General features: G+C 49.4%; 1 protein-coding gene across 2 annotated transcripts in view; it reads left to right on the forward strand.

The window, feature by feature from the left end:
• The window catches only part of ASIC2 (acid sensing ion channel subunit 2), a 1,230,438-nt gene that overhangs the window by 1,119,298 nt on the left and 90,210 nt on the right, over nucleotides 1-20,930 (forward strand). For both annotated transcript variants that reach the window (XM_068977218.1, XM_068977217.1), the window contains exon 2: nucleotides 14,384-14,534. In XM_068977218.1, the coding sequence (XP_068833319.1) occupies nucleotides 14,384-14,534 (151 nt within the window). The remainder of the gene's footprint in view (nucleotides 1-14,383; nucleotides 14,535-20,930) is intronic.

Genomic DNA, 20,930 nt, shown 5'->3' on the forward strand with positions numbered 1-20,930 from the left:
AAAGACTCATAGGCTTTCCAGGTAGTTTAGTGGTAAAGAATCCGCCTGCAATACAGAAGACATGGGTTCAATTCCTGGGTCAGGAAGATCCCCTGAGAGAGGAAATGGCAACCCACTCCAGTATTCTTGCCTGGAGAGTGCCGTGGACAGAGGAGCCTGACAGGCTACACAGTCCACGGAGTCGGAAAAGAGTCAGATGCAACTTAGCCACTAAACAACAAGAGCAACAGCAAAGACTCAAAGCAGTGACACTCTCAGGCCATCCAGGAAAGCCCCAAGCCATCGCTCCGCCCCTGCTTAGGAAGCAACTGGCACTCCCAAGGTTCCATGCCCTGACTGGCAATGAGTCTAATTTATATTCAGGTACATTGGAGCATGCTCAGGTGCAAATCCTAGATTTTGCTCCATTGCTGAGAAAGAGCCTGGATTTCTTCCTGTCACTGTTGCCTAGTAGGACACACAGAAAGCCCAGGTTTCTCCATCAGACAGATGGGTGGAGCGCCTGGCTCTGCCTCTGAAGTGCTGCATGACCTTGGGTGAGTCCTTTGGCCTGCCCCAGATTTTGTTTCTTCTTCTCTGACAATGGGAGTAATAGTAGGGTTTCTGAGAGGGTTGAATGGGATGGTGCATTTAAGCACTTGGAGTGGCATCTGACCTGTAGCCAGCATTCCATCTCAATTATCCGTCTAGAGAAGATCTGAAGCTATTATCTAAAAGCACTCACCAAACAGATGGTTACCTCCCTCCTTGCACCCCAGAAGACCAGACAGTTAACAGGGCTGGAGAGACAGAAAAGTCTATTAAGGAATTCACACTTGAGCCCCCAAACAACTCTTCAGATCTCACCATGGGCTGGTACGGTCATCATTTCATTTCGTCTCCAAGGCATCTCTGTGAAACAGATACGGCCGGTCCATTTAGCACATGAGAAAGCAGAGTCACAGAACCAGAAGCTGGAAGTGCCTGGACTTCATTCCCATCTGACCTTGAGAGAGATTATTATCCCCATTCTTCAGATGGAAGAATCAGAAGGTCAGAAAAAAATAAGTGACTGGCCCAAGGTCACATGGATCAGGACAGGCAGAACTGGGAACATGACCTGGGTCCGTCTCAGTAAAAAATAAGTAAATAAACAAAAGCCTCTGAATTTTTCGGCTCTATGATGCCTCTGCAAGTAACTCACCCTTTCTGAGCCTCAGTTTCTTCATCTGTAAATAAGACAATAGTGTCTATTTTGCAAGCTTGTAAGAACAGGCTGTCGTGCCACTTTCATCATGGATGTCTTTCTTCCTGTCTTCATCTGACTTTGTCTGGAACAAGGCACAGACTAGGGTGTACAAGTAGGGTACCCAGGTGCAAAATTTAAAGAGGCACTCACCACTCTCAGTCCCAAGAATTGAATACCTTCTTAAATTCTGTGCCTTGGCACCTCACCTTTCCCATCCTAATCTAGGCTCTGGTTTGGGCTCTTGCAGTGGAGGAGTGCAGAAAGGATGGGAAAGGCCTGAGTAGGTCATGCTGATGTCAGAGCAGTAGCTGACAGGCTTTTCTGGTGGGTCCAGTGGCTAAGGCTCCAAGTTCCTGATGCAGGGGGCCCAGGTTCAATCCCTGATCAGGGAACTAGATCCTGCATGCTGCAACGAAAGCCAAAGATCCCATGCCTCAACTAAGACCCAGCACAGCCAAATAAATATATATTTTTAAGTCACCCATAAAAAGCAATACAGTAGCTGGAAACCGGCCCTCTGCAAATGCACACAAGCTCAACAGGACTGAAGGGTTAGAGCAAATACTCCCCAAGTGGACCTTGCATCCTGTTCATTGTCCCCCAAAAGCCGCATCCTGTAAACTGATGTGCAGGAATCAACGAGGGCCTTACAGCGGCTCTGCCTCCTTGACGGCCTGAAGCTGTTTTTTTTCCTTCATTTCTACCCCGGCAACTGAGGAGAGTGTCCGTGTCTTATTTATCTCTGTATTCCCAAGATCTCGCAGAGTATTTGACACATGATAGTAGTTCATTAGATCCTGAAAGAACAAAAGAACGCTTTGTCTTTCATTTTGAAAGCCCCTAATCATCTCAGGTCCTTTGATCCTAAGTCAAGGAACTGTGGTACCGTGAAAATTATTCCCAGTCGCCTGGAAGTTGAGTCCACCCATCTGAGACAGAAAAACAAAGGGATGGTCAAGAAATATTAGCCCGATTTGAAAAACTCATGAATGGCAGAATTGGTACTTGGTTCCAAAGCTTCTACGTGCTCTACCAGAGTGCAGAGCGGCAAGTCTAAGCGATCTTTAATACTTTCTTTATTTTGACTGTGCTGGGTCTTTGTGGCTGTGCAGGGACTTTCTCTAGGTGCGGAGAGCAGGGGCTACTCTGCCTTGTGGTGCGAGGGCCTCTCTTGTTGTAGGGCACAGGCTCTAGGGTGCATGGGTTCAGGAGGTACACAGGCTTGTACTTGACTCTGCCCCCAGTCATGTGGGATCTTCCCAGACCAGGGATCAAACCCATATCCCTGCACTGGCAGGTGAATTCTTAACCACTGGACTACCAGGAAAGGCCAGCAAGTTTTTTTTTTAGTATACAAAGTCCTACTTCTGCCTCTGTCACCAACTACAGTCCCTTCTGCCTAAGTCCCCAGAACTGCGGCCCTCAAGTTGCCCTCCAAACCTGCCCCAACTGTCAGGCATTGCCTTTTATTACAGAAACACTTTCACCATCAGCAGTATATTCTTCCAGCATAAGAAGGGCAAATAGGATTCAATTCACTTGCCAACTCCAACGGTGGCAGCCAGAATTATTGGGCTTAAAAAAAAAAAAACAACTGTGAGACTCAGGGAAAGAGTGCTGTGATCCATTAATTATGTCTGCTATGGACCTAGGAAGGAGCGTGGTATCATGCATGCTGTATATCTTCCAGCCAGGTCTTAATTCCACACGTTGGGAAAGCAATCTCACTGAACTGCCTCAAACCCTCTGCATTTGTGAATCTGCGATGCCTTTGAACATTCATAATGCAAGCTTCGCTATGGAAATTGCATGCTGCTCAACCTCCCAGAGAAGGCAATGGCACCCTGCTCCAGTACTCTTGCCTGGAAAATCCCATGGACAGAGGAGCCTGGTGGGCTGCAGTCCATGGGGTCGCTAAGAGTCGGACACAACTGAGCGACTTCACTTTCATGCATTGGAGAAGGCAATGGCAACCCACTCCAGTGTTCTTGCCTGGAGAATCCCAGGGATGGGGGAGCCTGGTGGGCTGCCGTCTATGGGGTCACGCAGAGTCGGACACGACTGAAGCGACTTAGCAGCAGCAGCAGCAACCTCCAAGACCAGTGAGAGGAAAAAACTAGAAGACAGTGACATTCTCTGAGCAGTTCCTGGAGAAGCTGAAATATGTTTTTAATGAGAAAATATGAAATCAGAAAGAATGTGGTTATGAGGATTTTCGTGCCATGTGAGTTGTTACCTATTTGACCTTTTCTTGATCAGCTTTTAGAATCAGCCTGCCTTGGGACTGTTTCCAGCCCTAGCATTAATTGGAACATCTGCTTTGCTTCCGTAAACATCATAAACCATCATTTGGCTTTCACCCATGCATTGTTTCTGTGCAACCTTGTAGAATCATGTGAAATTAACTAGGAACACAATAGAACACATTTCTGATCCCTACCTCTCTCCTCCCCCCATCCCACACCTGCTTCAGAAGGTGAGTAGTGAGGCAGCTGCAAGGAACCACCTTCTCAGGGTGGATCACACAGGTAGAAAACACAATGGGATAGGAAGCCCACACAAGCCCCTGGGATAGAGGCTGGAAAAGCGGGGGAAAGCTGAAGTTCAGCTGAGCAGAAATACTCAGCCGGGATGATACACATTTCCTATAGAGGAATACCCTAGCAATGTTCCATCTGGGCATGGCCACAGGGAAACCAAGTAGGCATACATTCCTGTAAGTCCAGCAGGCAGCAGGCAGAAGTGGGCACAGGGCCATAGTCACAGGATCAGGCGAGCATTTGTAAAAAGAACTTGTAATACAGACCAGGAACCCAGAAATCACATCATGTAAGAGCTGAGATTTCAGAACTCAGGTGCAGAACCCCTACATTATCTTAACTAATGTTATTGAGTGAGTACTCTGTCGGGTACTTCGAATCCATTATCTTGTAAGTAATCAGAACGTAGACTAAGGTGTGCCTCGCCTCGAGGCTCTGCACCCCGAAAGAACCAAAGCTGGCAGAACTCGGGGCTTCTTCCAGTGCGTCTGGGCAGCTGCACCTTGAACACACCCTGCCTTTAGTAGGTTCTGCGTGGGAACTGGCATGGGCTGGGGCAGCAGGGATCGTGTCAGCAGGGTTAAGAAGGAGGGAATGGAGGCAGGAGAGGGACATGCTGATGGGCTGTGGACAGTTTGTGCCCACTATTTCTCCTTCACTTTTTCTGCACTTCTGCTCTCCTTCAAGGCAGGGAAGCCCTCCTGGGTCCTGCTCCCCACATCTGATGACAGCCAAGGATAAGGTCTTCGCAGTCAGCCTTGGCTCCCCAGGAATGTGCTCTTTCTATTAACCCCTTGCCTTGGCCCCTTATCCCCAGGGTTGGGCTTGGTGACCTGCTGGCAGTGGACAGATCGGAGAGCCAGGCTTGGGGGGTTGGCAGGAGTCCTGGGAGACTGACACCGGTTTCCTTGAAGAGAACAAGATGCCAGCTCCTCTGGGTCACTTCTTGTGCGTCTTAGTGCTTATCAACTGGCTAACAGCTAAGCTCCACTCTACATTGTGCATGGTGTCTGGCACACAGTAGGTGTTCAGCCAGGATAAGCTGACTCCAAGGTCTGTCCTTCCTGCCTGTCTCTTAGTAGAGCCCATTGTTGTCTAAGGGTTGGAAACAGAAGGGAGCTGGAGTGAAGGGCTGGTAGGTAGGGCTCAGCGGACATCACTGGCCTCCCTGACATCAGCTTGCCCCTGTTAAGACCAGAAGCCAGCCTAAGGGATCTGTCTCAGCCTGCTAAATACCACTGGAGTCAGCAGCCCTGCCTCTAGAGAGAATTCTGTATCAGCCCCCACAACCCTCCCATCCCTTACACCAGACAGCTTCTTTCTGTGCACTCCACCCAGAATCACTCTGCAGGACCACCTTCCCTACTAGGTGGTCACAAAAGACTTGATTCTTCTCTGCATCCCCAATGCCTGGAGCAGTGCTAGAACACAAGAGATGTTCTGTAGATGTTCACTAGGCAACTGGATGGATGAGCCACAAATGTGGTCCCAGATGGAACAACATCTCAGATTCCATTTCTACAGGCAAACAACCACACTTCCACCTCCCCTGTCCCTTCGGGGTTTAGCCATGATACTGACCACAGGGAAGAAAGTTCTCTGCCTGGGCTGAAAACTTTTTTTTTCTAGGAAGCAATTTCAGATTCATTATGACCTTTTTGATCTTTACGAGAATTCTATTGGAAGTTACTCTTACCAGCATTTCCAGGATGAGGGATCAAAATTCAAAAAGATGAAATGACTTCCCTGAATCAGGGCAGAGCCAGCACTGGAAGCTGAGGCTGCCTGGTTCTCAGTTCCATGCTTGAGTCTTTTCTTGCATCCAGACACCTGCCCATTAATTGCCTACTCTGTGTCAGGCATGGGGCCAGGCACTGAGATGCCAGGAGTGAAAAGGACACAGCCCTTACTTCCCACAGGAGACAGACAGTGGAGGACCCAGCAGAAAGATCAACCAACCTGTCCTGAAGTCTCCCTGGAAACCTCCATCACTCAGACTCCCCTCCCCACACCAGCCAAGCTGGTCCAACTTGAAAGGCTTCTAGCTGCCCTCAACCCATTTCATAACCCCAAGTCAGGCCCAATTTGGGACGCTCACATGAGGACTCAGGAAGGATTCATCGGTGAAGGTCTGGAATTTCAAATGACCCTCCAGGGACCTTCAAGTGGCCCCTCTGCCTCTGTGAGCCGTTCTCCAGAGGAACATTTGTTCACAAGATGTGTGACTTGGAGAGTGCCCAGAGTCACCCTTGCTCCCCTCTGTGCTGTTTTCCCAGCTGACAGATTGGCAGTCACCTGATGCTCTTTTCTTCTGCATGGGGCTTACACATCTCTTCCAGTGCGGTCTAAAACTCTCTGGACAGTTGCCCAGCAGAAAAGCCCTGGGCTGTGTTTCAGGCTTGGAGGAAGGAGACAGGAGCGCTTCTTAGTGAAACCAACACAGCGTTTGTCACCTCTCTGCACAGAGGGGCAGGACTCAGTGGAGGGGAGGAGGGGTCGCAGTACCATATTATATGCTCAGATGATGCTAAGGGTTCTTGGAGGGGCCCATGAATATAAAGGGAAAAGTCAGGTGAATCTCTCCCTAGCTGGAGGACCTTGGATAAGGGACTTAGCCTCGCTGAGCCTTGATTTCCCATCTACAAATTGGGAAGAATACCATCTACATCAGTGGGCTCTGTGAGCCCTAAAAGATAGGTCTATAGGGGACCTTCCTGGTGGTCCAGTGACTAAAGATTCCCTGCTCCCAAAGCAGGGGGCCCCTGGTCAGGGAACTAGATCCTACACGCTGCAAGTAAAGACCTCACGTGCCACAAGGAAGACTGAAGATCCTGTATGCTACAACTAAGACCCAGTGCAGCCAAATTTTTTAATTAATTGGTTAAATTATTATTAAGAAAGAGAGAAGGAGTATGAAGCAATCAGCACAGCGCCTGCCTTGTGGTAAATGCCCAGTGACTGTACATTCTTCTCTCCCCTCCGAAAAGGAACCCAAAGATGAATGATATTAATGACATCCTAAAAGAGACTGTGGCCTCTTGGTTGGGATGAAGGGACAAGTGGTTGCCAAGGGGTTGCATTCCCCTCATCTCCTTGGTTCCCAAGGACTCCACAGCCACACGGAGGTGCTTTCCTGGGTACTTGTTGAAGTCACCTTTTAAATCTCACTATGGGGTAAAAGCACAGTCATGCATCTGTCCTTGGGATATCATAGGCGGTGAAAAATTCCTGTTGCAGGAAGAGATGAGTGAGTAAGCATTTTTCCTAATAAGATGCAGGCCTCGCCTTCCAGGAGCTGACCATCTATAGCGCCCTCCTCATGCATGCATCCCTCCGCCGTATTTAATTCTCAAACGTGTTGATTGACAACTTCAGAAAACAAATGGAAACCACCCCCACTGAAACTCTCATACAGTGCTGATGGGAATATAAAACTATACAACCATTTTGGAAACAACTTGGCCATTTCTTAAATAGTTACAGATACACTTACGATGATATGATTCAGCCATTCAGTTTCTAAGCACTTACTTAAGAGAAATGAAAACTTATCCATACAAAGACTGACCTATACCTGCTATAGTAGTAGTTTTATTTGTAATAGCCAACCCAGTGTCTACCAATAGTTGAATGAATAAATCCTGGTATAGCTGTGCAATGGAATACTACACAGCAATGAAAAGGATTGAATTACTGATAACCTTCCACCCCTCCTTCCAAGAAAAGGAAACAAAAAGCAGCTTCATTTTGTTTACTGAAAGCCTGGTAACCCATTTAACTGACTGTTTTCCTCCCTCTGTGTAAAATGTGTTAAAGCAGGGTCCTCAACCTCTAGGATCTAATGCATGATGTTCTGAGGTGGAGCTAATGTAATAATAATAGAAATAAAGTGCACAATAAATGTAAGGCACTTGAATCATCCAGAAACCATGCAGTCCCCTGGTTTCCGGAAAAGTTTTCTTCCACAAAACTTGTCCCTGGTGCCAAAAAGGTTGAGGACTGCTGTGTTAGGAGATTTTAATAGAGAAAGCCAGAGCAAACAAAACAGTGGGCTTTAGCATGTCCATTATTTTGAAAACAGCCAAACGAGAAATTTCAGCAAATCACTGGGAGGAAAGTTCATTAACTCAGCCGGTGGAGGGGGAAAGGCTGAGTTTTAGAGAAGGTTTGGAGCAATAGGATTTCACTTCGTTCAAGCGTAATAAGCAAGAAGAGACAAGGAAGCCACTGCCTCAGAAAAGCCCTAAAGGTCAGGATTAATGAAGGTTTGGAAGGTTTGAAGCTTACAGGCCCAGTCGTGTGCTGGTAAGTGGATATTTCTACAGTCCTTAAGGGAGCTTATACATAATTTATTTTCTTAAGTAGGTCCATGTGTAGAAATGTTGTTTGCACTACTCATTGGGCCAGAAAACTGTGTCTTCAGGGATATTTGCTGTCTCTAACCTTTTCCACTGTGCATTTCCTGGACTCTGAGGCAGGCTGCCCCAACAGGTCACACTGGGCCTGGATGCTGGTACCCAGGCCAGCAGGCATTGCTAATCTTTTTTATTCCTGGATTCAGGGCCCCAGGAAGGGGAGCTTAGCCATCATCTCCAACCCCCATCATGCGCAAACAGAAGGCTTCAGAGGAAGTGCACAGACCCAAACCCAGGTCAGGTCTCAACTCTGCCCCAAACTAGCTGTGTGATCCGGAGCAGAACGCTGTAACTTTCTGAGCCTTAGACTCTCCACGGGCAAGATGAGACATTTGGGCAATAAGATTTTTTAATATTTATTTATTTATTTGGCTGTGATGGGTCTCAGTTGTGGCATATGGGATCCTCATTGTATCATGAGGAATCTTTGGTTGTGGTGAGCAGGCTCTCTAATTGTGGCCTGAGGGCTTCATTAGTTGCAGGGCTAAGCTTTAGTTGCCCCACAGCATGTGGAATCTTAGTTCCCCAATCAGTGATCAAACTCATGTTCCCTGCATTGAGAGGAGGATTCTTAACCCCTGGACCACCAGGGAAATCCCCAAGAAGATTTGTGGTGCCTGCACTTTCCTGAGATTCTCCTGACTCTGAGATACAACCAACCCCCCCCACCCCATTATCAAGCTCAAGACCCCTAGTGTTAGCAAGGCACCAATTTTATCAGTTTGTTGGGAACAGAGTAGCTGTAGCTACGAGGAAGCAGCGGCAAAGAACACAGGCAATGGAGTGAGGCAAAGATGACCTACACCCTGGATTCTCTACTTACCAGCTCTGTGACCTGGCTCAGCCTCTCTGGGCCTCAGTTTCCTTATCTGTAAGATGGGAGTGATAAGACCAACCTCTGCTGCAAAAAATTAATGGCAGCAGATAGAATGTGAATGGTGCCCCAGAGAGGAGCACCAAGCCAGTCTGTGACCTCAGGGCTGGTCTAAGAGCTACTGGAAGGCACAAGACCCTCTCCCCATCCCCACATCCAGATTTCTTGGATTTAGATTGTGCCAAATATGAACAATCTATGCCAAAACACTGAATAACTTAGAAGTGGCAAGGTTTCTAAAAACACACAGCCCACCAAAACTGAATCAAGAAGAAATAAATACTTTGAACAGATCAATCACTAGAAATGAAATAGAATCTGTAATTTAAATTACAGATACTTTAATTTAAAAATAATGTAATTAAAAAAAAAAACACCTCCCTGCAAACAAAAGTCCAGGGCCAGACAGCTTCACTGGGGAATTCGGCCAAACATATAAAGAAGAATTTACACCGATCCGTCTCAAAACCTTTGTTTGATATTTATATATTTATTTATTTGGCTGTGCCACGTCTTAGTTGTGGCACTCGGGATCTTCAATCTCTATTGCAGCATGCAGGATCTCTAGCTGCCACAGGCAAGATCTCTAGCTGCCGCATGCAGGATCTCTAGCTTCAGCATGCACTGTGGCATGCCAGCTCTTAGTTGCGTCTAGTTCCCTGACCAGGGATTGAATCTGGGCTCCCTGCATTGAGAGCTCAGAGTCTCAGCCACTGGACCATGAGGGAAGTCCCTCAAACTCTTCCAGAAGACCGAATAGGAGGGATCACTCCCAAAGTCATTCTATGAAGGCACCATCACCCTGATACCAAAATCAGACAAAGACACTACCAAGAGAAGAGTACAGGCTAAAACATGCAAACTTCTGACTGTGACAGCTGTCCACTGCACAGTGACTGGTTGCAATTCCGTCCAAACGTAGATTTCAAAGTGGATTGTGTGCACCAAAGCATTGCCCTCTCTTACAGAACTCTGTGGCCCCAGTAATCTCATTGGCCGCCCTGGGCTTTTAGCAACAGGCTTAACATTCTTAAGGAATAAGCAGTCAGTGGCTCATCATGGTTTCTATCCTCTGTAACTACTTCAAAATGAGCTTGTTGGAACTTCCCTGGGGTTTCAGTGGTTGAAAATCCACCTTCCAATGCAGCAGACAAAGGTTTGATCCCTGGTCATGGAACTAAGATCCACATGCCTGGGGACAACTAAGCCCAACATGCCAAAGCTAGAGAGCCTGACAGTTGCGATGAAGACCCAATGCAGCACAAAAAAAAAAAAAAAAGAGAGAGAGAGAGACAAGCTTGGTGTTACTGAGACGCAATCAGAGAAGACAGGACCCCTCAACACCTCCCATTCTTCAGTTCATCACTGACTTCCCCCCATAACTCAAATAACTTCTCTCACTTCTGCTGAAGAGGACCTAGTATGGATTCATACCTCTTAAAGATGTCTATTATGTAATCTTCCAGACAAATCCACTTGCATTCCCACATTTAGATGTTACAACCACGTGGCAAGGTTATCTTGCTCAATTTGCAAACATGAAAACTGACATTGGAAAAAGATGTCATGTTCAAGGCCATCGACTTGACAGTGAGCTCTGGCTCAAAATCTCAGGGTTCCTCCCTTGGAACTTCCTTGGTGGTAAAGTCAAACCCATGAGTCCCAGCTCTACTACCTACCTCTTCACTAAGTGTCAGTCTTCCCAACTGTAAAATGGGCATGTGATAATAAGATGCCTTCCCATCAACGTAGTCGGGACCATAATTAGGAAAAAGATAGTTCCTCTGAAAATGCCAAGCAGGGGCCAGCACAGAGTAGAGGCTCAGGAATTTTTAGTCTCCTTCCCTCCAACTTCTTGGGGCCATTGAGAAAGTTGAAGCTGTACATGGGTCATCTCTCAATGGCAACACGCAGTGAGCAATGAAAATGATGGTCATGGGGTCCATCTTCATCTCAGGCTTCCCCCCACCCCCCACCCCTGTCACTCCTGCAGGTCCAGGTTTGATACGTGCACCATTAATTCTTACAAAAGGATCCAGCTAAGAGCAATTCTTGATTCTTTGCAAATTCAGCCCTGCCATCCTAGATGAGGCTGTCAGCGCTTACCAGGAGAGCAGAGAAGTGCCTCGGAGAATGGCAGGTCTGAAGAAGCAGCGAGCTCTGGCCTGACAGTCTGGGCTTAAATAAATCGTCTTTTGTGACTGGGAGCGATAAGGCCTGCGTTTGAAGCGCCGGTTACTCTTACACGTCATTATGCACAGCAACCGGGAAGGAAAGCGGCATCTTGTCCCGAGTTTCTAGCAAAACTGCGCTGTGGGTAAATAGCTCTCAGCCTTTGATGTTGAGCAAAGAGGAAAATGATCCTCTCAGAGAAGCGAGAAGGGAGAAGCGAGGCAGGGGCGGCGGGCTGGGGCGGGGCAGGCAGGGAGGCCAGCAGAGAAGTGCAGTCCGTGTGCGCCTGCCTGGCTCTGAGCCCCTTCTTCTGCCTCCACGAAGGTAAACCGTCTCTCCTGTAATACCCTCTAGAAAAAGCAAGCAAAAACGCTTAGGAACAATTAAGAGGGAAGCTGAGAAGACCAGAGCAGAGAAAAGGAGGGGAGGGGAGTGGAACAAGATATCAGGTGTGAGATCCCGCCATAACTAGCGAGGCTGGCCAACACTTAAGGGCGCCTCCCAGAGGTGGGCGAGGGAATGGGAGTAGCAACCCCTTGAAGCCCATTCATTCATTCATTCATTCATCCAACAAGACAGACCCAGCCCCCAACATCTCCAACAAACAGTCCTATAAATCACCATCTAGTTATATACTTTGATATGCATGAAAAAGCAGCAGTCCCCAGCCATTTTGGCACCAGAACCCATTTCATGGAAGACAGTTTTTCCACGGGCTAGGGTGGACGCCGGGCGGGGTTGGGTGTTGCTGCTGCTGCTGCTGAGTCGCTTCAGTCGTGTCCGACTCTGTGCGACCCACAGACGGCAACCCACCAGGCTCCCCCGTCCCTGGGATTCTCCAGGCAAGAACACTGGAGTGGGTTGCCATTGCCTTCTCCAATGCATGAAAGTGAAAAGGGAACGTGCAGTCGCTCAGTCGTGTCCGACTCTTAGCGACCCCATGGACTGCAGCCCACCAGGCTCCTCCGTCCATGGATTTTCCAGGCAAGAGTGCTGGAGTGGGGTGCCATTCCTGGGGCGGGGGGGGTGTATAACGATGTTTTCAAGATGATTCAAGCGTATTAAATTTATTATGCCCCACTGATCTGATCTGACAGGCGGCGGACCTCAGGTGGTAAAGCAAGGGAGGGAGGGAGTGCATGCTTAGTTGCTCAGTTGCGTCTGACTCTTTGGGACCCCATGGACTGTAGCCCACCGGGCTCCTCTGTCCATGGGATTCTCCAGGCAAGAGTACTGGAGTGGGTTGCCATGCCCTCCTCCAGGGGATCTTCCCAACCCAGGGACTGAGTGCGCATCTCTTACATCGCCTGATTGGCAGGCGGCTTCTTTACCCGTAGTGCCACCAGGGAAGCCCAAGGGATGGAGAGTGGCTGTAAATACAGATGAAACTTCCGGCTCACCACTCACCTCCTGCTGTGCAGCCGGGTTCCTAACAGGTCACGGACCAGCACTGGTCCGTGGCCAGGGCGTTGGGGACCCTAGCTATAAAGGGAAATAGTGGGCGTGCAGGGCTTGTGCCTCTTTACAATCTCCATAAGCCTTGCATGTAGTAGGAACTCATGCATATGGCTATTGATTGGCTGATGGAAAAAGCGAGGCAGAGAGGAGCAGCATGGGGCTCAGAAACAGCCCAATGACAATGACAACATGCCCAAAGAGATCATGTGTGTTAGAACCAGAGAGACGTGGCTTTGAACCTCAGCTTTTCTACTTAATATCTGTGTGACCTTGGGCAAGTTGCTTAACCTCTCTGGGCTGTGGGTTTGTCCTCTGCGCAATAAACAACAATATCCACCTGTGGTTACTGTTGCATATGATAGCTGCCCTGGTGAAGGAGCAAAGGGGGAAAGTGAGGAGGGATGTTATACAACTTGGTCCATGAGCTTGGGACGGCTTCGTGGAGGAGGTGATGCATCGATCCAGTCTTGGAGAATGGGCAGAGGTTGCCCAGGCCAAAAGAGGAACAAGAGCTGTTACAAGTAGTGGAAGCAGCAACTAGAAAGCCACAAATAGGCGAACCAGCAGGGCACATCCAGAGGTGTCAGAGTTGTTTAATGTAGCTCCACCCACTCACTCATTTATTCATTCACTTGTCCACTTGACATATATTTCTGGAATACCCCCAGATGCCAGGCCCTGTGCTAGCCACCAGGGGTAGACTCCTCAGTGAACATGCAGAGGTAACCACCAAACCCATGAGTTTATCTTCCAGTGAATTCCCATGGACTCAGATGGGAAGAGGAGGATGGAGCAGACAGAGAGAGCATCACAGAAGGCTGAGTCTGGAGGGTGGGCCTGGATCTTACTCTCAGGGGGATGTGCAGCCCTGATGGATTTTAACCACAGGATTAATATAATCAAGTTTGCATTTCTGAAGGAGTGAGCCATGGTTCACTTAAAGGATGGGCTGGAGAAGGTTGTCTGGAATCCAGCAGTCTAGCTAAGAAACTGCAGCAGCCCAAGCAAGAAATGACGGAGGTCATTAAGTTAAGGCTGTGCAGAAGAGAAAGTCAATTTGGATCCAGAGACAGTGTTGATGGGCCCTGCTGGTTGATTGGACGTGGGGTGAGAAAGAGGAAGAGGGGACACCCGCTCTGCGGGTCTGGTTTGAGCCCCTGGGCAGGTGGCAGTGCTATCCCCCAGGACACGTGCACAGGAGAGCCATCCAGTGGGGAGCGGGCTGAGGAAGCCTTGATCCCATTGGGACATGCTGGTAGTTGGGTGTCTATGTCCCCCTGAAATCATGTGTATCAGGCAGTTGGATCAGTGTGTCTGGAGCCCAAGAGAAAGCTCAGGCTGGAGGCACAGATTACAGGATAGAAAGCATACAGTCAATGCTTGACACTTGAGAGTGGACGTGGCTGCCTGCCGCCCCCCTACCCACCCCGCCCCCGGGAGGGGGGTGGAAAGGGAAGGATTAACAGAGGGAGAAGAGACCAGACTCCATGGCAACAAACCCCAAAGGGTGTCCAGATGTGTTCTGTGATGCCAGAATCCAGCCCATTAACCCGGGGTGAGGAGTCACTGGTCGCCAAGAGGGTTGACTATGATGGGCTGTGGGGACGCTGGCCTGCTGTTGGATTTCTGGAGTTCCCAGTCTGCCTGGAGCCCAGTCCAAAGTCACCCACGTGCTTCTTTCTCTTCTCTCCCTCAGGTGTTTACAAAATATGGGAAGTGTTACATGTTTAACTCAGGCGAGGATGGCAAGCCTCTGCTCACCACGGTCAAGGGGGGGACAGGCAACGGGCTGGAGATCATGCTGGACATTCAGCAGGATGAGTACCTGCCCATCTGGGGCGAGACAGGTGAGCCGGGCCAGGGGCCGGGGCAGGGGGTGAGGGCGGAGGGGTGCGGCCTCCGGGAGACCTTTGCCTGGAGCAGGTTATCTTGGCCCACCCGGTGAAGGCCTGCTCTCCATCAAGGGGCGGGTGATATGCCGGTGAATGGGAAGGACGTCCCGGCACAAGCTGTGATGCCCTGAGTTTCCCTTGGATTTCACTAGGTGGGAGGGGGCCGGTGATGGGGATACTGGAAAGTGAAGGCCGATAGGCTGAGAGGAGGCGCGGAGGAAGGCTTGAATTAACAAGTTCGGTTGGAGCGGTGGGTGGCGCGATTTCAGGAGAAGGGGAAGTGATGGACCAGCCCCTTCCTCTTCCGCCATCTTGAATATCCCAATCCCGCTACAGGGCCCAGTGGAAAGGAAAGCAGATTTCTCCCGCTGAGGGAAGGTGGAGGGGCTGCTGGAAAATGGAAGGGCACAGACTCAGCCTGCGTGAGCCCATTTCATGCATCCAGTTATTCGTTTATTTATTCAGCAAACTATTCATAAGCCACATGTGCTATCTCAGGCTTTACACCAAAATAAAGATAATGAATTGAAAAAAGACCAAGCCCTTGATCACAGCCTAATGGAGGAGACTCACAGTCCACTGGGACCCGAGGGTCCCCGGTGCTGGGGTGGGATGACAGCCTTCACCTGGGAGGAGGGAGGGTTCAGGGAAAGCATTGCAGGGCATGGGGTCCTTGGAGTCTTGAGATTATCTCATGAGATCCTCATGAGAGGGGTGCAGGAAGGACAGGGAAGGCCCTGTGATGAGGGAGGGGTGGTTGGAATGATACGGCAGGGAGGCCTAGGGAGGCCGGCAGCCTCTAGATCTCACCAAGTCAAGTTGAAGAGGTGCCCAAGCATGGGGCCCTGGATGCCAAGGAGACCCAAAGAGAGGTTAAGGTAACCCTAGGTTCAGGGCCGAAAGAGGGGAAGGAGGAGGAAGTCTGGAGATGCGCCTGAGAGGGCCCCCGGGCAGGGATGAAGGGAGAGCAGAGTGCAGCAGGAAGGAGGCCCGGGCCCTCAGGCTGCAGCTGAGGAGGGGGCGAAGGCCAAACACCCCGGCCCTCATTTCTTGCAGCCCAGCCTCCATCCCATGATTCCCACAGCCGTTCCCTCAGCCCATCCTGAGGCCTGGCCCTCCCCAGCCCCAGGCCCTCCAGGCTTCTGAGGGCAATGAGGGCCTCCACTCCGGGGAGGACTGACCACACGCCCAGAGCTCTCTCCCGGCCACCGCACTCCCTCTCCAGGCTCCTCTCCTCTGAGCACCCCTCAGGGCATGTTGCGGTCACTCCTCTTGCTCCTGAAGAGTGAGATGGCCTCACAAGCATCACCCACTCATATGGATCCAGTACCGTCTCCGGGAGCTCACCGCAGGCTCCAGCCCTCTGCCAAGCAGACACTTAGTTGAATCCATCCACTTCCCTAAATTCAGGGTCCCCACTGTCTACTTGCCTGGAGAGTCCCCATGGACAGAGGAGCCTGGCTGGCTACAGTCCATGGGGTCCAAAAGACTTGGACACAACTAAGCAACTAAGCACTGCCCTCCAGCAAATAGATAAAGAGATGTGTTAGTGCCACGCGCTGGAAAAGGGCCCACAGAACCTGGGTTTCCAGAACATCCTTCAGGCCAGCCTGTGTTCTGAGACCCGGGGCCCAAAGACAACCCTGGGTCCTGGGAGCTGGGACCAGGTCCCCAAGACCTGGTCCTCTACCCTGGAGACACCAGAACATACTTGCTTATTGAACCTCTTGTGGAAAAGGAGAGAAATAAAAAATAAAATGAATCCCGGAGGGATGTCCCTGCTGAGCCAGTGGTTAAGAATCCGCCTGCCAACGCAAGGGACACAGGTTCAATCTCTGGTTCGGGAAGATCCCACATGCTGAGGGTCAACTAAACCTGTGCACTGCAACTACTAAAGCCTGTGCATCCTAGAACCCAAGCTCTGCAACAAGAGAAGCCACCACAATGAGAAGCCTGCACACCACAACGAGAAGCCACCACAATGAGAAGCCTGCACACCACAACTAGAGAAGCCAGCACAATGAGAAGCCTGCACACCACAACTAGAGAAGCCACCACAATGAGAAGCCTGCACACCACAACTAGAGAAGCCACCACAATGAGAAGCCTGCACACCACAACTAGAGAAGCCACCACAGTGAGAAGCCTGCACACCGCAACTAGAGTAGCCCCTGCTTGCCGCAACTAGAGAAAGCCCACACGTGGCAACAAAGACTCGGCACAGCCAGAAATTAAACTAAAAAGAAAAGAATCCCGGAGACCCCATACCTACAGCCTGACCAAAAGTTAGTTCTATCCGTCCAGTGTAATGTTGGATTTCTCACTTGTTACCTTGAGTCAGAAGCCAAAGCACATGTATGGACACACACACATGCATGCACATACACACACACACTCGCAAGGCAGGCCGCCCCATTCACTCCCAGACATCCTCACCCAGCACGGCTCCCTGCAGGGTCACCTTGAGTCTCCACACTGACCACTGATGGTCTGGGCTCCAACCACAGGGCCTTTCCCAGGGAATCTGCATTCTGCCCCGTGAAGCTGTGGATAGTCTGAGCAGGAAAGAACCTGAGACCATCTATTCCAGACACACACACACACCCAGAGAAACCCCACCCGTGCATGCCTGTTCTACAGAGGCCTGGTGGGAAGCAGTGATGGACTGATAGTCACATGGCGAAGCGGCGGCCAAGCCAGGACCGTACTGACCCAAGCTTCTTGACCAGCCGTCAGCCCTCATGGACCATGAGCTATATCCATTCAGGACAAATCCTTAATCGTAGTTAAGGACCTACTGTGAGCCTAACACTCAGGCAGGACACGGTTGGACTGCAGAAGACACAGGACACAGCCCCTGCCTGTCAAGCCACTGTCAGGAATCGGAGCTGCACACAGAATCCAGAAGAAGTTCCAGGCTCCCTCCTGCCAGCAGAGTGAGCGTGAGTTGTCCCTAGTGAGACACCAGCACTTGTCACTCAAACCACGTCCTCTGAGGTTGGATAATTCAGGGCGTGAAGGAGAAGGGGTTGAAAGCAGGACCGAAGCCAGAAGAAATTAGTTAGAGAAGAGACTGGTCGTTGCTGCAATGCTAACTGTGCTGTTAACCTACATGGTAGCCACACTGAGCCTTTGATATGTGATCCATGAGGAACTGAGGTTTTATTATCATAGGATGTATATTCATTTAAATCGCCACAGGGGGAGTGGCCGCCACATTGGAGAGCACAGCTTCAGTAACTCTGGTTGACTTCTTGAATTTTTGCCTTTGCAGCCATCCCTGCATTCCTCTGGGGCCATAACTACCCTTCCTCCCGGCCTTCCCCTCATGTTGAGCAATAGGAAAGGAAAGGAAAGTGAAGTCAGTCAGTTGTGTCCGACTCTTTGCGACCCCATAGATTGTAGCCTACCAGGCTTCTCTGTCCATGGGATTTTCCAGGTAAGAGTACTGGAGTGGGTTGCCATTTCCTTCTCCAGATGATCTTCCCGACCCAGGGATCGAACCCGGGTCTCCTGCATTGCAGACAGACGCTTTACCATCTGAGCCACCAGGGAAGCAATAGGAAGGGCTCCTTATCTCCATTTGCCAGGGATGAAGGCTGAGGTTAGGCAACTTCACCCAGGCCACCCAGCCACGCCTCCTGAATCCCCACACCCAGACTTCCTCCACAGCACCTTTCTTCAGGCTGAGAAACCACTGTGTCATGAGCATTTCTTAGAGATTCTGGTCACCTCAAAACTGCTTGTTTCCTGGACTGGTGGGGGGGTGAGCCTCACATGGGTGGAATTGAGGTCCACACACCTGCTGAAGGACAAGAGGGGGGCTCTGGTGAGTGAGGGATGTTTGTCCATAAGGCCACCTGAGGAGGTGTAGCCACACTCTGCTTTTTGGTCATTGCTCCCAAAGACTGAGGGGATGGCCAAGCCTCATCCCACCTTGGGCTTTGGGAGGGAGCTGCCTTCCTGACCTGCCAAGCCAGGTGGCTCCACGGATGTCACCTTGCCTCCCTGACCTTGTCAATTCCCCTCAATCCCCAGGAAAAGGAACTTGAGTCCTTAGAGGAGACAGATGGGTGATGATGGAGGAGAAAGGATTGGAAAGCTGGCTGTTGAGGCAGTAGCTACAGACAGCGTGATAAGAGGCAGAGCAGTAAGACAAGGAAGTAACTTTATAGAGTCAGACCCATGATCGAACACCCAGCCCTGCCTTTACCAGCAGATCAGATGAGCGCTCTCTGCAAACTCTAAACAGTCAAAGGTTGATAATGACAACCAGTAGATAGGAGGGTGGTCAGACCATCCCCGAGGCAGAGACTGTTCCAAATATCCTATTCCGACACAAGGGTCCTGGAGCACTTTATCCTCTGGACATCTCATTCTCAAAGCGGAGCCTCTGGCACATTCTTGCTTCACTTCTCAGAAATTTCAGGAAGCACTGGGGGAGCCATGCTTCTGGGTTTAACTCTGACCTACAGGGAGGACCTTTGGTGCCGAAGAGTGAATAAGGAAAAGGCATCCACTTTGGATGGACCCAGCCCTATGGACTCACACTTAGCAAGTAGAAAGTGACTATGAAATCAATCAAAAATGTTCTTTCCCCCAGGCTGACAATGCCTCCTTGGTCAAACATCCTTGTGGAAGGCACCCTGGAAATATACCACTTTAAAGAAGGCAGGCTCAGTCACACATGGGCCTTGCCAGCATGCCCCCAGATCCTGAGTTTTGGATGTTACATGTTACAGGAATAAAAATGATCTGGAGAACCCTGGTTAGGCAGAGTTAAACATGTTAATTCAGGGCGAGGATTCTCCATATATCACATTATGAATCTCCAAGATAGGAACGTTGCATAAAGCATTTATTTCCCCAATGCTTTTGACCGTGGAAAACCTTTTCCATGGAGGACCTCACGAAATAGAAAAAGGACTGAAAAGCTGTCTTAGGCTACAGAAGTGCAGATTTCACGACCAGCATCTTTCTAAAGGAAATTAAATTGAAGGCAGGTGGGAGGTTGTTAAAAATGAAACTCTGTGTAGATGCCTCTGAGTAACTTCAAAGATAAAAGAAATAAGCAGTGGGTTATCTAGGCTGCACATGAGAAAACCCAGATTCAGACAAGCTTGGGCATAAAAGAATTGTATTACCCCTGGAATCCAAGGCAAGCTTCAACAACCCAGCTGCGGGAAGGCAAGGGGGCGGCGTGAGAAACAACTGGAAACAAGGGCACCCGCTTCGTTGGTCTTTCACCCCTTCTTTCACCTCTCCTCTCTCTGATTTGCTTTTTTCTCTCTCACTAGAGACAGGGTTTCTCCGCACATGTATCTTTTCACACATAGCTGCCAACAGATTTATATTTTTTCATGTTCTACCATCAGCGAGAGGCCACGCTGATTCTCTCACTGTTCTATTAAAAAGAAAAAAAACAAGGAAGGGATTCATTGGCCCAGCCCAGTCAGGTGCTCTCCCCTGGGCCAATCAGTGACCAGTGGGTGTGTCTATGGAAGGACAAGGGAGCCCTGAGGGAGCTGGGTTCCCCAAGCCAGTCCTGGGAATGGCCCTCCTCAGGGAGGTAGGGGTGAGTGTGGGGATGGGTTACATCTGAGCGAACTGGAATCAGTGTGCTGGGAGCTCGCTAATGGACTTGCATTCTAGATAGATAGGCTCAAAATTATCGCCTTCATTCAAGCTGATGTAGAATACACTTTTTAAAATATTAATGCACTTTAATTTTTTTATATTCTTTTTTAAAACTTTTTATATTATATTGATATATAGTTGATTAACAATGCCGTGATAGTTTCAGGTGTCCAGCAAAGTGATTCTGTTATACATACATATATATCTATTCTTTTTAAAATTCTTTTCCCATTTAGCTTGCTACATAATAATGAGCAGAGTTCCCTGTGCTATGCAGTAGGTCCCTGTTGAGAATACACTTTTTAAAAGATTTGTTTTTATGTTGACCATTTTTTAAATCTTTACTTAATTTATTACAGAGTTGCTTCTGTTTTATGTTTTGGTTTTTTGGCCACGAGGCATGTGGAATCTTAGCTCCCCAGACCAGGGATCAACCCTGCACCCTCTGCATTGGAAGGTGAAGCCTTAACTGTTAATACTAGACTTCCAGGGAAGTTCTGAAAATATACTTTTTAATCAAGTAAACTCTGCCTTGATGTCCCCAAATCCTAGTGTTGGGGGGAAATGAATTTGACATTATATTTTTAAGCATAGAAATTATTTTGAGAGTCCTCGCTCTAATAGAGTCGATACCTTACCACGTGTCATCTCCCCAGGCTCATTTCCTCCTACTCGGCCCCATGTTCTCGTGGCTATAGCCACTCTGACTGCCCA

Source organism: Capricornis sumatraensis, chromosome 8 (genome assembly GCF_032405125.1).
Source record: "Capricornis sumatraensis isolate serow.1 chromosome 8, serow.2, whole genome shotgun sequence".
Taxonomy (NCBI): domain Eukaryota; kingdom Metazoa; phylum Chordata; class Mammalia; order Artiodactyla; family Bovidae; genus Capricornis; species Capricornis sumatraensis.